Source organism: Semicossyphus pulcher, unplaced genomic scaffold (genome assembly GCF_022749685.1).
Source record: "Semicossyphus pulcher isolate SPU_LCO1_2020_fin unplaced genomic scaffold, fSemPul1.0.p SCAF_17, whole genome shotgun sequence".
Lineage (NCBI taxonomy): Eukaryota > Metazoa > Chordata > Actinopteri > Labriformes > Labridae > Semicossyphus > Semicossyphus pulcher.
The window spans coordinates 13,278,150-13,295,825 of record NW_027211681.1 but is presented as its reverse complement, the minus strand read 5'-3'; the positions used below and the strand labels follow the sequence as shown (position 1 = coordinate 13,295,825).

The 17,676-nt window shown below is 43.6% G+C and overlaps 1 protein-coding gene across 1 annotated transcript; it reads left to right on the top strand.

Annotated features, from left to right (window-relative positions):
* Positions 1-881: 881 nt before the first annotated feature.
* On the top strand, positions 882-16,396 carry evpla (envoplakin a). Its single transcript, XM_069665915.1, has 22 exons — positions 882-1,144; positions 6,301-6,400; positions 6,493-6,647; positions 7,024-7,147; positions 8,053-8,184; positions 8,279-8,320; positions 8,460-8,621; positions 8,730-8,837; positions 8,937-9,032; positions 9,152-9,262; positions 9,392-9,538; positions 9,633-9,787; positions 9,886-9,980; positions 10,110-10,282; positions 10,571-10,746; positions 10,862-11,000; positions 11,090-11,283; positions 11,616-11,766; positions 11,895-11,978; positions 12,186-12,293; positions 12,390-12,482; positions 12,603-16,396. The coding sequence occupies exons 1-22, from the start codon at positions 1,086-1,088 to the stop codon at positions 15,993-15,995; spliced, it is 5,997 nt and encodes a 1,998-aa protein (XP_069522016.1). The 5' UTR covers positions 882-1,085; the 3' UTR covers positions 15,996-16,396.
* Positions 16,397-17,676: the final 1,280 nt, after the last annotated feature.

Genomic DNA, 17,676 nt, shown 5'->3' with positions numbered 1-17,676 from the left:
TTGAATATTAGATTAAAACGTTTTCTTCCAAACGTAATTAGAGTAGGTAATGGTAGCCGATGTTATGGGAACGTTCCCTGCTTGCTGGGAAGCCTGACATGAGTGTAAAATCAAGGCACATTGTGGCCAAATAAATGGGGTTGGGGTTCTTTTTATGAATCATGGCACAGTGAGGTCATGATTAAAATACAAAAAAGACAGCACACGTTGCCAGGGGTGTTTCTTCTAGTTTTGTGATGTCAATGTGTAAATTGACATCTTCAAAAGGAAGCCCACCCCCCTTTTTCTTTCTACTTGTTTAATTAAATTGTAAATGTATCTTGTGATAAAAGTGGGGAGACAATGAGGGAGATTGGAAGAAAATGGGATTTGCCACAATTTTCTGCATATAAGAAAGTTCTGGGGCTGGATGCGTGTTTTTTTATTCGTTTTTTTCTAATAAGCTGTTTATCCCTGAAATATCGTATATATTTATCTGTTTATTATAGAGATACACTATACTCCTGACCTCCTTTATGGATGTAGACTTGTTCCATTCAGGCCCCTCGTGAAATGACAGTCTGAGATTCACAATTTAAAATTGTGCAAAACATGTGTTATTCCTCAATTTCTTCCTCCTGTTTCCAGCGTTAACTACCAAATTCCATCTAAGTGTCCTTCTCATCTCCCTGCAGGAATTCAGCCTCCCTGCAGCTCTATGATTAATGCATTAAAGGGCCCCTGCTCCCTGTGCGACATGTGAGAGTGTGTCGGGGCCCTGATGAAAAGGAAGGGCAGGACCGGAGGAGGGAGAAAAGGAGAGTTTGTGGAACAGGTCGGTCCGGTCTTCCTCCTCTCTGCTGGGTGGATGTCTGGGTGGTGACACACCTGTTAACCAGTCTGGGAGGAGCTGGCGGTGTTTAACGCTGTGCTGACGTGAGTGCGTGTGTGTGTCTGAGTGTGTTTGAGAGGAACCAAAGGGAGAGGAGACACGGAGCGGTAGCCACAGGGTGAGGAAGACGGAGACGAAGAAGGACTAAAAAGAGAGAGAGTGACAGATTTTTGTGGGTTCTCTGCGTGACCACCCCCCCCCCACGACCTCCAGGATGTTTAAGAAAAAGGAAAATAAGGATGGTACGCTCAAGGTCTCGGGCAAGATGAGCAAGTGAGTTTCTTTTTTCCCAGAGGAGTTTATGAATGTAATGCATGTGTGAATGTATGTGTGTGTGTGGTGACACTTTATCTCGGTCAACCTCCCTCCTACTGTTCTTCCCCAGCAGAGATCTGTGTCATGTTTCCTGTGCGTGCCGATGTCCTCTTTCTCCTCAGAGTTGTGGTTCACCTTATGCTACATTAAGGCTGAAAGACTTGTTCACAGAAGTTTGCTGCAGACAGATTCAACACTGATTTAAAGAGCTGAGTTCAAGCAAAGTAAATCCTCACTGATGGTGAAAGCTCACAGGGAAGTTTGCTGTGGTTGTTAGGAAGGCCCTGAGGTCAGGTTTACTCTGTAAACATGAGGAGAGACAGTGTGCTGGGATTAAGTGTGTATGAGTAAGTGAACAAATCTTCTCAGACACTCAAACTTTAAAAACTGACTTTAAGAGCCACTTTTTCTCTACATGTGAACCCAGATTTGTCCTTCTGATCACATGTCAGTGATGTCAGCTGTCCTCTAAGACTCGGTGTGATGATTTTAATATTAGAAGCTAAACAGACAGCTGATATTTATCCTGGCACTTCTGTGTCCTGTTGTTTTAAATGTGGAAAAATGCTTCAATAACTCAGCACACGTTTCAAAGTAGTACCTTAATTTGGCAGAGGCAGCAGACAGCTGCTTGTAACTTGATTAAGAAGCGTGAGAGGTTATACAAACAGGTTAATCCGATGTGTAATATGTAAATAGTTCTTGTATATTTCTTGCATTAAACATCAGGAGACATCGACAACAAGGAGCAAAATGATCAGTGAGTGTGTCCACCTTAAGTTTGATCTCACTGCAATCAAAGAGGGACGATGAGATAACTTCACTCTGTCCTAAACTAATCTAAGTAACAGGAAGTGATGAGGACTGGTTGTATTTGTGTGACCATCATATTGAAGGTGATATAATACTCATCAAAGCTTTAAATCTCAGTATGTGACAGGACCACCACTGTGCCAGTGCACGGAGAGAACCCGGAGATGCGCGTAGCCAAACAGATGAATAGTTTCCCTTTTTTTGTGCCCATCTGTTGCACAACTTCGTCTTGGCATCAGGTGGTGACCAGCCCAGGGTTTCATGGTGGACGTGTCGTCTCTCTCTGAGGTGTGAGGAGGGCTGGGCCGTCTGTGCTGCTCAGCTGGTTTCTGTCTCTCGTGTGGGCGTTGGTTCCCAACTGTACTTTTTATTGCGACACATTACATGTTCCACGACCAATTAAAACAATGAGGACGCTGTAAAGTAGGGCATGCCGCTAATGATTTTTATTGTGACGCATCTTTGGAGTATTTTATATAATCGATTCAGGTGACTCCAGAGAACATTTTCCCAGAGGCCTACTGTCGTTTGTCTGAGCAACAGTCAAAAAAACTACATTTGTATGATTTGAAATGAAAAAAAAGAAAAAGCAGAAAATCCTGCACATTTGTACTTGATCAATTTCCTCAAAGATAATCACGACCATTTCAACGAAACATTTAATCCTCTTTTGGTTTCAGCTCTAATGTAAACTTACAGATGAATTAACACTTTCTTCTGTTGGTTTACTTTAAAGATCCAACTGTAAATATATCGGGTATTACTATAAATGACATGGCACAATGAGAATGCAGAACATATGGGTGTGTGCGTGGGTGTATGAGAGTGATTGATGACGTGACGCCCTGATGTCTGAGGATCATAGACATGTATGGATCCCACAGGCGGCCGTGTTGTTCTGCAGGTCTGATCTCTCATGTCCATCACGACTCATATTGTTGGGAACACGCTGATTTAAAAGTTGTAATGTGCAGAGAATTGTCACATTCAAGGTCGACTTCTTTGTTGTTTCTGTGGATCATCACTGGAGCTTTACTTAAACTTACACATTCACATTAAATGCATCTTTTAAATGTCTCACTGAACCACTAAAACCGAACTGCGGCTTCACCGATCTTCAGCGTCTTCTAGCCCTAAAATTCGACACGATCTAATTTGGTGATAAAAGCTGAGAGCAGGGAGGAGCTGGGAGTGTTTGAGACTTTGTAACTAACTTAAAAAATGCAGACGAGCCCTTTTAAATTATGCAGGTTTTCCAGTTATCCTACTTTCTTGCAAATCAGCCATCAGCTGCTAGCTAACATGCTATGGACATTCATTTTATGACATTTTCAAGTGAATACTTTAGACACTAAGTCACAAACAAGCTACATTTTAGCAGTTGAAAGTTGTCATTTAGCTCACTAAACATAAAAAGGGACTCGTTCACATGTTAACAGAGTCGAGGTTCAATGTCTTTATCGCCACATTTCGTTGCAACAAGTACAACCAGTGAAATGAATCAGCCTTCATCCACCAGCTGATGCGCTAATACAAGAATAAATAAGACGCAATAACACATATTCATATACACAGTCAAATATAACTAAGAACATGTAGAATATCACACTTAGCAAACCGCCTCCAGCAGCAGCAGCCATTCTCTGAGGGTCGAACTCAACAACCTCGACTGTATTCAAAACATACAGTACGTACAGAAGCAACACCTCAGATCATCTCACCTCACTCGTGTCCTCAGCAGCCTCTCTCGTCAGGTGCTTATAGTAGGGACGTGGAAATAATTATACCTCACCAACAGATACCGTTTGCTCAATGATGATTATCACATCAGACTTTATCAGGGGTAGAACGTTAAAGTCCTGCATCTGTTTTCAGTGATGTCTTTCAGGGCGTGTCCAGACTTTTTGGACTGGGGTGGCCCAACAGGGGAACTGACGGGGGGGGCAAGAAGGAAGCGTGCACACACTTTCTCCACTTTTACTTTAAACACTAAAATCAAGCTATCATACAGCTACAGTTACATTCCAGTCTTCATCCTTAATTCTTTAGGGACTTTAAAAAGAAGATATGTCTCCATCTGCATTAAAATGCCACAAAGTTACAAGAAAAACGCCCTCTCTGTGGTGTACAGAAGTGTCCCCACCTGCATTCAGACCGAGAGAGGTATTTGATGCCTGACATGAAGTTATAGTGGGAAAAAAACAAACTTAATAACAAGTAAACTTTATCATATGAACAGAGAATTGTTTTAAACCCCAGAAAAAAACTAGACACCCCAAAAAATGCATCATTAACACGTCAGGAAATGACAGGCAGCAAAAAGCAGGTAGATATATTGTTGTTACTGGCTCTTTAATCCATGCACCGATGACTCTTTAAATAATGACTGTTAATAACCAACAGTTGTTTGGCCTTAAAGTTAAGAAATCGTTCTTGTGTCTGATACGTGTGTGTGTGTGTGTGTGTGTGTGTGTGTGTGTGTGTGCAGCACATACCTGTCCCTCCTGCTGAGTGAGCAGGAATAGGGAGTCCTTTGTCAGAGCAGCTGTAGAACCAGAAGAGTGAGTCAGAGCAGGACGGTGTCTCTGCATTCCTTACGCTCCGTCATTAAAGAGCTGTGAGAAGATCGTTTGATTTTAGGTCGACGTTGTAAATCTGTCTGGCATGACATTAGCTTGTACTCACCCCAGGGAGACGTGACTTAGTGCTCTGAGGAAGCTTTGGTATGTGGGTCAATTAACCGGCGAGGTCCTTCATGGTTTGCCGACATTCTTCGGTGAGGTTTTACACATCAGAGTTACACATCACAGCGATGGTTAGAGGTGTAATAGTATGAATGAAGGAATACTGTTCAGGTTGTAAAATCAGCCTTGTAGAGAGGAGCATCGACGCAACATTTATCATCTGAAATGTTATATTTAGGATGATGAATGACATGTTAGTGGAGATATGTTGTTGGTATGTACAAAGACCCAAAAAGGAACAACAGTTTCTCCCTTTATGCAGCTGTGATTTCACTTTGCTCTCCCAGCTGTTGTGAAACAGATGCGTGTAAATACTGCACATAAGGAGGATGCTCCTGTTCTTTAGGGGTCTTACAATTAAAAATAGTTAGTTGCCCTCCCTTGTGATCAATAGTAACTTAAAGGTGAATTTATGTTGGTAGATATTTAAAGTGGGGTAATGTGCTAATTTCAAGCTTCATATTTCACTCTGTGATAGCTGTGGAGTAGCCTAGCATAATTTACAGTTTAAAAAAAACTCATTTTTCTCACACTGGTGCTCTGAGCAGTGCTGGTGCTCTGTCCCTTTAAGAAACCACGCCTCTAATTGCCCACTTTCTTCTGATTGGCAAGCTCTCCGAAGCCTGCTGAGGCTGCACTTTGTGACATCACAAAGTGCAGCGTGTAGAAAAAACTGTGTGAAACCTGGCGTTCACAGCAGCCTGCAGACTGAGCTGAGAAGCCTGGGCATTACTCCAACATACTTCTACCTACAGATTTTAACCTTCTCCCACGTTTAGTCTGGACATCCAACATTGTAACATTTTAAATATGTCTTAAAATGTGAAACAGCATAACACCCCCTCTTTAACTTACACTCTACAACAGGATCTTAATAAAGTCTGTCTTAAAATTACATTCTGTTCTGCAGCTGTTTAAGAAAACTGCAAGTTAACTGTGAATGAGAAGAATTTGACCGCTGTCCTTAAATCTCCTTTTGTGTTCTCACACATTTGCAAATTATTTGATATGTGTGTGGATCGCCTCTAATTACCATCCAGGAGAATCATCTCCACCTTTAGTCTCACATTTACCACGTTACAGAGAGCGACACAGAGGGAGTGACAGCCACAGTCAGCCACAGAGGTATGGTTAGCATTTAAGGAACGCTTCGAGCGATCCTGACAGAAAGGCATCAGTTAGATTATGCAAAAAAGTGGCATGCCATTGGTTTAGTCATGTCTTATCAACAAGATACACATTCTGAGTTAAAAAACAAACCTCACAGCCTTTCAGCTACATTTCTACCTGTTGTCCATTTAGATTTAAGAAACTGTTATGTTGTCAATATTAGGATCTTAAGCGATGAGAAACCAAGAATAAGGAGAGAATAAAATAAGAATGAAACATGAAACATAAATGTAACATTTAAAGGCAAACTAAAAGGAAATGTCAGCCGCCTCTACAGGCGCGTGTCAGTCCTCAGATTCAGAGGATCTGGGACTATTGGAGGGACTTTGATCTGCGCTTTTGCTTTAGCCTTTGACCTTCTCTGACTCCCTCTCCTCACTCTTCCAGGACCCAGGCCGGCACTTTGCAGTTACTGGTCGCCCAGATGCAAAAGAATGCCGACCAGGTGGAGAAAGACATCCTCCGGTCTGAGGAGCTGCTGGCTGTGGTGAGAACACACACATATATACACACACACACTGAAAGCTCTAATGACACATACATTTCACTGAAAATCTAACTGTCATCTTTTTCATCCAGGATGCTGAAAACGACAAGAAGGAGCAGCCCTTACAGCATCAGGCTGAGATCTCAAAACGGCTGGGCGAGGCCGAGGTTCTGCTCAAAGACCTCTTCCTGGACATCGACAAAGCCAAGAAGCTCAAACACCCACAGGCGAGAGAGATCGAGAGCGAGTGAGTCATTTAAGCATGAATTCAAAACAGATGAATGACAGCTGGAGCAGTGGTTTAAGAGACTGCACAGGCTGCAGTAATGAGTTACAAAGAGCCCTGATCCTTTCAATGCCTCTTTCACATTCGTAGTCCACAGCAGCTCCAGTTATTTGCCAGTGAATAATACAAATACATCATCTGTCTCCACCCTAGAGTTAATGCTAATATTTACAGAGGCCAAAAGTCTTTGTCCGTCAGTCAAGACAAACATATGTCAGAAGTTGACGCTGTTAATGTTTGAAGTGTTGTTTTGCGAACTAAATATGCCGTCATTCATATGATTATTTGTATGTTAAACTTAAAGTCTCTGTGAAGACTAACTTCTTTGTCCCTCCAGTGTCATTGAACTCCATGAGCGCTGGTTGAAGGACTGCCTCTTCTACCGCGACATCTACGAGCAGATTGACGACGTGTCGCTGATGCCCAGAATCGAATGGGGGCCTGTTTTCAACGAGAAGCAAGTAAATATCACACTAGAAATCATCTGCATAGGAAAGCCCTGATATATGTTACTCGATTTTGGCGCCACCTGTGGACAAAGCCGTACCTCTTATCCGTTTGCTGATTTTGTCCTGTACATCCTTAAGTGGTGGTTTCTAACTAAAAAAGTCACATGAATCACTCACTTTAAATTTCTGCCCTGGAAAATGTAAACAAAGGCAGCGTGCAGTTAACTGCTTCGTCTGACACCTACCCCCCGCCAGCAGTTTCAGGCATTAAAAATAACTATATAGAAATAATCAATCTTGTCGCTGATGGTCTGGTTTGCTTTTGTAGGTCATATAGAGACAGCAGAATAAATTTCAATGTCTCATAACCAGCGAAAAACTCCTCTCAGGAGCTTTAATTAGCAACAAAATGCACTGGATTACATGTACCGTCGGTTTACTTTGACTCAGTCTCACATACACCATCCTGCTGCTGTAAATGCTCATTTATATACCATATTTGTATTAATCCGCCGCTGAAAATAGTCCCCAGAAGAAGCACAATTAACTTATTTTTTACTGCAGTTTAGTAATGTTTAAAAAAAACAAAAAACAGTGCCCATCTGTTTAGAAATTTGTGTTTTAAGGGTAAGAGTAGTTACAAAATATTTATAGACGATGACTTAGATTCCTCCTGCTCTACATGCCGCACAGACCTGTTGATTTCCTCCAAACATTCTGTTCCTGTTTTCCCTCAATGACCTGCTTTAGACTCTCACTCCCCTCTAATAAACACATAAACCACAGTGAAGCCAGTTACACAACACATCTGATGAAAGAGAGCCTCCGCCTGTCAGATTTGCCCTCTGGTGGTAATTTTATCTCGACACACCTGACCGTGTTCTTCCTGTGTGTGTGTGTGTGTGTTTCCCCTTTAGAAAGCGGTGAACTCGGAGGAGTACGGCCCCACCATGGCAGACCTGGAGAAGCAGATCGCTGCTCACAACATCCTGCACAAAGAGGTGGAGGCCTACAACTCGCAGCTCTGCGTCAGCTCGGCGGGCAGCAAGGTAAACAAACGTGTTTACATGCAAACACATTCAGATGGCCTTATTTTACACAGTAGAAAAAAACATAACGGCTCGTTGTTGTCTTGTTTTTTAGGAGAAATATACAGACCTGAAGAAACAGTACAACAATCTACTGGTGAGTTAAGCTGCTCATATGTAATATTACAATTTTCTTACTTTATGTTTGAGTCAATGATGGACAGCTGGACTACACGGATGATGAGTGCATCTTTATGGAAGATGTTTGAGATGTTTTTTATTCACTCTCTCCTCAGGACAACTCCAAGTGGCGTCGGCACTACCTGAACAGCCTGTACGAGTACATGCAGGGCTGCACCAAGGAGCTGGCCTTCCTGGGAGAAGAGCAAGACAAGATCAAACGCCAGGACTGGAGCGACCGCATGGTGGACCCGCCTGACGTCCGCAGGCAGTACGAGGTCAGAACTGACGAGTCGTTCAGCCAAAGCAGAGAAAGATGCCAGTCCTGTTGATTCTTAGTTTAAATGTTGAGATGGTTTTAACGATGTTGATTTGATCTCAATCAGAACTTTAAGAACAACAACCTGCTGTCCCACGAGAGCGAGGTGAACAAACTGCAGGACGAAGGAGACAGACTCGTCGACATGAAACACCCTGCCAGTCCCACAATACAGGTACCCTGCTCTCAACAGTGCAGGCTTTAAATGGCAAAGTCTTTCACTTTACAATTGATAACTTTTTTTCGAAGTTAACTCATAACTTCGCGTTTCCAGGCTCAGAGAGACGCCCTACGAAACGAGTGGCAGAAATTCCTCAATCTCTGCATTTGTCAAGAGACACACCTGGAAAATGTGGAGGAATATAAACGGGTAAATATGGAACAGCATACATCTCGTTATGTACACGTCTCTTTGTCATCTCTTATTTCGTTATATAAAAAAAGTATGAAAAGATGTGAAATTTAAAACATGTTTTTTGCTGTTTCTAGTACCAAATGGAGAATGAGCAGCTGTCAGAGACGCTGACCAAACTCAACAACAGTCTGGACCCCAAGACTGTCAGCAAGCAGAGCAACTCAGAGACGCAGCTGCAGCTCGAGGTACAGGGACTGTTATATTTATGATATTGACTTATTAACAAGAAGATTAATACGTGGAAAACAAACACAGCGTTAAAAAATCTGCAAATAACTGAATTTTGCATGATGCGTTTTTTTTTTGCTTTCCAGGCGGAGGAAAGCGCCGTACAGAACAGTGAACAGCTGCTTGCTGACCTGAGGAGACGCAGCACCACCATCGCTCCTCTGAAGCTGCGACGCAACCACTCCAACAGACCCATCACACTGGAGTCCCTGTGCGACTGGGAGACTGATAAGGTGGAGCATCTTAACCTTAAAAGGAAAACACTGAGGCGGAGATATCTTTAGTGACACATCATGAGAATCTTTGTGTTTTATCATTATCATTTAGGATTCTCTAACTCGAGGGGAGAGGGTCACTCTGAAGTCGAACGCAGACACAGAGAACTGGGACATCGTCTCCACCGATGGAGTAACAAAAACCCTCCCAGGAGTTTGCTTCCAGATTCCTCCTCCTGATCCCGAGGCCATCGACAAAGTGGATCTGTAAGTAAAGCGAGGCTGTTTCATCACTCAGCTACTAGAACACACAATGCGAGGATATGTCTGTAATTGCATCTCTACCTTCTTCTCTAATTCATCAGGCTGGGTGGTGAACTGGCGGATATCAAGAAGAGAAGAGCTGTTCTGGCTGCTTCCCTGAAGAACAACAAATCAGTCTCCAGGCCTCTTCAATCAGGTGATTATCGATACATTTTTAAATATCCGTTTTATTCTGTATCATTGGCTCATTAATTTTAAAACAGCCAACTGAATGAGGGCCTTTTTACTTTCTTTGTTAAATGAATGTCCCTGTTTCCTCATTCAGCCCCGCCGTCTTCTGCCCCGCTGGATCCCAAAGCTGCAGCGCTCGCTCAGCAGCTGGACCAGCTGGACGGTGACCTGGCCAAGGCGGAGGAGAGCATGCTGAGCCGCCTGCGAGCCCCGCTGAGCCGCAAAGACCCGGCCGGAGATCTCGCCAAGAGGCTGAAGGAACAGGAGGTGAGAGGAACAATCCGCACACATACTGTAGATCAACACCAGGAAATGTGTTACTCATTCAATCTTTAATCACTGGAGCCTAGATTGTTTCTGTTGATGTGTTAGTATGTATTCCTTCTGTCAGCTCTTTAGATCCAGATGAAGTGTGTGTAAAACAAATTACATCACTACTTCTGCTGGATGTTTTATCATCTTAACTTAACCCAAACAAGCACTTTATAAAGATAAAAAGCCATAGAGCCTGGAGCAGTATCAAGTATCTAAAACATCTACATGTGTCTCTCACAGGAAGCTGCCAGGGCTCTGAAGGATCTAGAGCAGCAGAAGCAGGCGGCTCAGGCTGATCTGCAGCCGCTGCTGTCCAAAGACCCCAGCGGTACTTCTTCTGCTCTGCCGCTCAAACTGAGCGCTGCCAACAACAAGCACGACAGCATCGCAGCACTCGCTGACCTCTACGGCAAGAAGTAAGTTCGGTTTGCGGAGTTCTTCTATGCAGACATGTTGGAGATCTTTTTGTTTTGTCTGCTACTGAACAAAATTATCTCACTTCACTTATCATTACGTTTTTTATTTGTTCAGAGCAAATGCGTCTCTCAACCTGGAGAACCAGATTAAGAAGGTTGATGGCCTTGTCTCTGGATTTGAGAACAAGCTGAGTGATGATAGTCCAGTCCCTGACGTGCCAAATGCAATCCCAGCCCGCACTGACGACATCCAGGTGAGAAAATATGCTAATCTTCTACCACGCACAAATACTTTCTCTTCCTTATCAACCCTTACATTGCACGTCCTCTTTGCTGTTTTCAGTCCCAGCGGAAGGCCGTGGTAGCAGCTCAGGATGACATGAAGAAGCTGAGTCAGGATCTGGAGACCACAGAGCAGCTGTGCAGCTCTCTGCAGCAGGGCTACCAGGAGTACTGCCCCGACATCCAGCGCCAGAGGACAGAGGTCAAGCAGCTGCAGACGCGCTACGCTAATGTGGCCAACCAGCTGAAGGATAGGTGAGAGTCGGACTGCCTTCAAATGTTTTTAGTCACTTTAGTGAGTCACACCTGGGGGGGTCTCTGATGAATACAAGTAATGTTGCAAATAAAAGATTATGTTGATCCGTATTTGGCAGAAGCTGGATTTTTGAATAAGATTTAAATGACATGCCTGCAGTAAAAAGTGTTCATCGACATGGCTAAATGTACCAGTGATATAGATTAATCTCAGGAAAAGGGGACAAAAAGAAAAGAATAACAGTTAATCCCCGCCTCTTTGCCTTTCAAGTACCAAAATGCAGGATTTCCACAAAGTAAATTCCTTAATTTCTTGTCATACATTTTCACAGAGAAAACATCCTACAAGAAGCTGCCAACAAAAACCAGGAGTTCCAGAACACAAGCAAATCCCTGAACAGCTTCCTGGAAAACCTGCCCAAAAACCAGATGAATCCCAATGACGATCTGTCTCAGGTCAACGCAAAGCAGAGCTCCCAGGAGGTGAGACTGTGCAGAAAGTGTTTGGTGGAGAATAGGTTTTTTTTTTATTAATTATGAAGTTAAAGATTATTTAAATAATTCTTAGAGATTCACTTTTTAACACTTCACACATTTTTTTTTTACCACAGAGGGTGGTGGAAGACCTAAAGAGGAAGGGAGATGACATGGACAGAGTGACAGACCTGTCTCGAGATCTTCAGAATCTACTCAACGTAAGGCTCTAATGAATTATAATACAATGCTGATTGTTACATGAAAACAGTCCCTCATGATGCTGTCTGAGATTACACCATTTGTTAAGTTTCCGATTCATGTTTGCAAATAGTCTACTCATTTGAATATTAACATGCTTGATTAAAATAGATAATGAGTCTGTGCACAAGCCAGCAAGCACAGCCTAATTCTTCCCATCTGTGCAGGAATACGACTCCAACGTCGACAAATACAACAGTACACTTGAGGATGCTGGAGCCACTGTTCCAAAGAAACCCCGCATGCCCACCTTGACTGATGCTGTTCAGAAAGAGGTGACATTAAAACTCCTTTGTTTAATATAATAGTTATTTTGCTGTTATTGTCAAGTTCAGGATGCTGAGTGTTTGCTGTCTCTATTTGTGTTACAGGAAAAGGATCTGGTCAACCGTTATGCTGAAGCAACAGCTGAAAATTCCCAACGCCAAAAACAGATTAGTTTGGCTAAGAATCTCATTTCACAAGTAAGAACAAGTCATATCAACCCTACACTATGAAATATCTCCTCCATAAAACTAAAGCTACATCCCAATACAAATGACTTGACTTGTTGCCATTTAATGAATTTGTCTTTTCTGCGGCAGAATGAAGAAAAGGTCACCAGGGTGGCACAGCAGCAAGTGCAGCTTGAAAGCCAGCAGAGAAATGTTTTGGAGTTAGACTCTCTGCTGAAAGAGCTTAATGACGAGAGGGAGAGGACAGTTCATGTCGAGACGGACCTGAGAACCTTTAAAGAGAGGATGATGTCGTTAAAAAGTCGCAGAGGAGTTGAGCGGGTTGAGGAAAAAGAAGTCCTGCAGTACTACCGCGATCCAAAACTGGAAAGTGATTTGGCGGATCTTCAGAACACACTGCATGAAGAGTCCCTGAAGCGTAGCAGCACCCACACTGAGGTTGAAGTGTTTAACAAGAAAATCACCATCCTGGAGGAAACCCTCAAAAACACTCCACCCAAACTGGTGACCAGAGAAGTGACAGAGTTTGAGAAAGATCCTCAGCTGGATGTTGAGGCTGCAAAGATAAGAGACGAAATATCAAGGATGAGAGATAACATTACAGTGAGAGATGGGGAGCAAATCCAGATGAAGACAGAAGTCACAATTCTCCAACAGAAGAAACCACCCATCAAAGAGAGGGTGGTTAAGAAGGAAGTGCTGAAAGTGGAAAAGGACCCGGAGATGCTGAGAGCAGTGCAAACATTTGAGACCGAAATTTCTGATGAGAACAACAAGATCAAGCTCATCAATGATGAAATCTTCCAGACAAGGAGCCAGATCAATGCGCTTGAGAGGCTCATTCCTAACATCCGGCCTAAAATCATCACAAAGGAAGTGAAAAAGATTGAACAAGACCCTGACCTAATCACTGAGTCCAAGAAGATTCGAGAAGGCGTGGAGGAAGAGAGAATTGGAAACAACTCTTTGTCCAGAGAGGTGATGGAGCTTCACAGCCGCTACAGAGATGTCCAAAGCTGGAAGCCTAAAATGGAAGTGAAGGAAATCGTTAATGAGATCTACCGGATAGACCCCACCACAGAGGTGGAGATAATGCGGCTCAGGAAAGACATACAAGACTCCAGCAAACAGCGCTCTGAGCTGGAGAAGGATATAATTGAGGTCACAACTGATGTGAATATCCTGAGTGCTCAGAAACCCAAGGTGGAGATGAAGGAAGTTCTCCAAGAAGTGGTGAGGGAGGAAAGAAGCCCTGAAAATGAGCGAGAGATTCAGAGGCTTAACAGCCAAGTGAACCATTTACACACATCTTACAACTCCCTCCTGGACCAGGTGAATATACTCAGGAGAGAAAGAGATGTATTGAAGGCTGAAAAGTCCAAGGTAGAGACCAAACTTGTCACCAAAGAAGTCATCAAGTACGAACCTGACCCTCTGTTGGAGAAAGAAGCTGACCGCTTGAGAAGAGATGTGCGTGAGGAGGCACAGTTGCGGCGTAGTATTGAGGAGATGGTGTTTGATCTGCAGAACAAATACATTTTGCTGGAGAGACAGAAGCCTGAGGAGAAGTTGGTTGTGCAGGAGGTTGTGCGTTTACAGAAGGACCCAAGGCAGTTGGTCGAGCATGACAGGCTCAGCAGGAACCTCGATGAAGAAGTAAAGAACCGCCGTCAAACAGAGCTGGAGTTGCAGCAGCTGAGAACAAAGATTGAAGATAAAATTAGAATCCTCAGAGAGAGTGATGAGCGCCAAAAGAGAATTCAAGCAGAGTCCGAACTCAGAGAGATTCAAATGCGCATCACACAGCTGAAAAATGCTCCGCCTCCTGTAGAGGAAAGCATAGTTGTCGAGGAGGTTCTGAAGGTTGAAAGAGACCCAAAATTGGACAGGATGACAAACGGAATTCGGTCAGACATGGACAAGGAAACCAGTGATATCCTGCGTCTCCAGAGAGAGATCCGCAGCATCACTATAAAGCTTGAGATCCTGCAGAAGGAGAAGTCTGTCGAGAAGACTATCTACAAAGAAGTCATCCGTGTTGAGAAAGACCAGGCTGTTGAAGCAGAGAGGGATCGCCTCAGGGAGCAGGTATCTCAGAGTAAATTTACCAGACAGGACCTGGAAGATGAAATCAGACGTCTCAATGACAAAATCAATTTTCTGATGAGCAACAAGTCCAGCTCTTCAAGAGAGGAGACCACCCTCACTCTAAACAGAGATGCATTACAAAGGGAGAAGGACAACCTCACTCGGGAGCTCAGGACACTTGACGCTAAGAAACACGACACCAGCTTGTCTTTCCAGCAGCAGAGCAAACTAATCAGTGAGAGAACACAGATGAGCAAGCAAAAGAGCCTTAGGATGAGTTCTGACACCCAGCGTCTGGAGAGGGAGATCCTGGACGAAAAAGACAAGATCCATATGCGGGACAGCACCATCCGGGACCTTCTGATGAGCCTTCAGAAAGAGGAGCATGCAGAGACAAGGACCAAAGAGACGAATGTCTCCACCAAAATCACCATCCTGGATCCAGATACAGGCAAAGACATGTCTCCATATGATGCCTACATGCAGGGCCTGATTGATCGCTCCCAGTACATAAATCTGCAGGAGTTGGAGTGTGACTGGGAGGAGATCACCTCCGTGGGACCTGATGGGGAGACATCTGTTCTGCAGGATCGCAAGAGTGGGAAACAGTACTCCATCAAAGATGCCCTGAAGGCAGGCAGGCTGACAGAGTTCCATCTACAACAGTACAAACAAGGCAAGATCCCCATCTCAGAGTTTGCCTTGCTTGTTGCAGGCGAAAACAAGAAGCAACCTCAGTTCAACGCAATCACCCCAAAGTCCTCCACAACCGTGAACTCCGCCCGTCCAGATCCCTCTACCCCTAAAGAGGTTTACCCTGTTGCTGGAATAGTGGATACACACACTGACACTTGCTTCCCAATACGCATGGCAACCCTGCGAAAATTGATCGACCCCTCTACCGCACAAAGACTTCTTGAGGCTCAGGCATCCACAGGTGGCATCATTGACATCAGCAGCAACGAGAGATGCTCAGTTCACAAGGCAGCAGCCAGGGGTCTCATTGAAGACAGTCAAGTTCAGCGGCTACTTAATGCACAAAAGGCCTTTGCTGGTGTTGAAGACCCAATGACCAGAGAGTGTTTGTCTGTGGGAGAAGCTGTTCAGAAAGGCTGGATGCCCAAGGACACCGCCTTTCGCTTCATGGAGGCACAGTACCTGACCGGAGGGCTGGTCAATCCCAGCACTGGCCGCCGAGTTAACATCATGGATGCCATTGGGTCCAAAATGATCGACAGTACAATGATGAGGGAGCTGCAGTCCGAGTCAACCTACATCAAGGATATTGTAGACCCAATCACACAGGAGAAGATCAACTACAAACAAGCTCTGAATCGCTGTAAGGCAGACCCATCATCAGGCCTTCCCATGCTGCCCGCCTCCTCCAAAGAGTCTGGTTACAGTTCTGGGCCCAATAGATATGCACGATTCTAGATATGTTTACGACATACTTGGAGTTATCTGGTCTGTAGAGTGGTGTGATGAAAAATGCAATGTTAGATTTAATACATATATTAATTATAATGTACATTTTGACTCAGGAAAAAGTCTTCTACCGCCAAGTTGTCTGTCCGTCTGCCAAAATAATCGCTGCTGAGCTGCCTTTGTTTACCAAACATGTTTGATGGGGCAGATGTTTTTTTGATTTAATTTAAACAGAGAATATAAATACAGATTATGTGTGATGTGTTATTTGGGATTCTGGGACATGGTGCAATGCTATTTACCAAGATTGATTTGATTCTGTATTACTCATGGGCTACCCTTGCCATTGTTCACTTTAAACTCAATCTTGTTTGATACTTTACGAAAATAAAAATACATTTAAATTATAATGGATGAAGAGCATGGACTCCCTCTTTTTTTAGTCCTTTGTAGTCTATTTAAAAATGGTTTTTCAACAAACCAATGCCGCATTATTTAAAGAACACAAAGCTTCTCAGTGTATTTATCCTTAAGTCATCTGTCAGGCACCACAAGTGTTCAGGAGGTACCCCTTCAACAAGTGTACATCAATAAATCAATATGCTGTTTACATAGACTTTTGTACGTAAGCACAAAGTGCGTAAGTACAAGATTTTTATATATATGTATGTGTGTGTGTGTGTGTGTGTGTGTGTGTGTGTGTGTGTGTGTGTGTGTGTGTGTGTGTGTGTGTGTGTGTGTGTGTGTGTGTGTGTGAAAAAATGCTTTAAACTAAAAATTGCTTTCAAAAATATAAATAATTGTTTATTTTTATCAATTATTTTATCAAATCAACATTTTGTGTTACTACCCTTTGCTTCCAAATCAGCATCAATTCTTAAAAGGTACACTTGCACACAGTCAGGGATTTTGTAGGATTATAGTCAGGTGTATGATCAACCAATTATACCAAATAGGTGCTTATGATCATCAATTTCACATGTAGGTTGAAACACAGTCATTAACTGACACAGAAACAGCTGTGTAGGAGCAGCTAACTCTGCAGCCAAACTCTGCTACCAAGGTGAGGTTGTGGAAGACAGCTTCATGTCACAGGTCAGACACCATGACAAGACTGAGCACAGCAACAAGACACAAGGTAGTTATACTGCATCAGCAAGGTGTCTCCCAGACAAAGGTTTCAAAGCACACAGGGGTTTCAAGATGTGCTGTTCAAGCTCTTGTGAAGAAGCACAAAGAAACGGGCAACGATGAGGATCAGCTCAGAACTGGCAGAAACCAGTGGGACCCAGGTACACCCATCTACTGTCAGGAGAAGTCTGGCCAGAAGTGTTCTTCATGGAAGAGTTGCAGCCAAAAAGCCAGACCTCTGACATGGAAACAAGGTCAAGTGACTCAACTATGCACAGAAACATAGGAACTGGGGTGCAGAAAAATGACAGCAGGTGCTCTGGACTGATGAGTCAAAATGGCCCCCACACAGCCCTGATCTCAACATCATGGAGTCTGTCTGGGATTACATGAAGAGACAGAAGGATTTGAGGAAGCCTGCATCCACAGAAGATCTGTGGTTAGTTCTCTGAGATGTTTGGAACAACCTACCAGCCGAGTTCCTTCAAAAACTGTGTGCAAGTGTACCTAGAAGACTTGATGCTGTTTAGAAGGAAAAGGGTGGTCACACCAAATATTG

What these genes read in the sequence shown, in the direction of transcription:
- evpla (XM_069665915.1), top strand. Translation starts at nt 1,086, where the DNA reads ATGTTTAAGAAAAAGGAAAATAAGGATGGTACGCTCAAGGTCTCGGGC. An exon ending in ACGTCCGCAGGCAGTACGAG is followed by an intron (nt 8,622 to 8,729) that starts GTCAGAACTGAC and finishes GATCTCAATCAG; the next exon opens with AACTTTAAGAACAACAACCT. An exon ending in AGACGCAGCTGCAGCTCGAG is followed by an intron (nt 9,263 to 9,391) that starts GTACAGGGACTG and finishes TTTGCTTTCCAG; the next exon opens with GCGGAGGAAAGCGCCGTACA.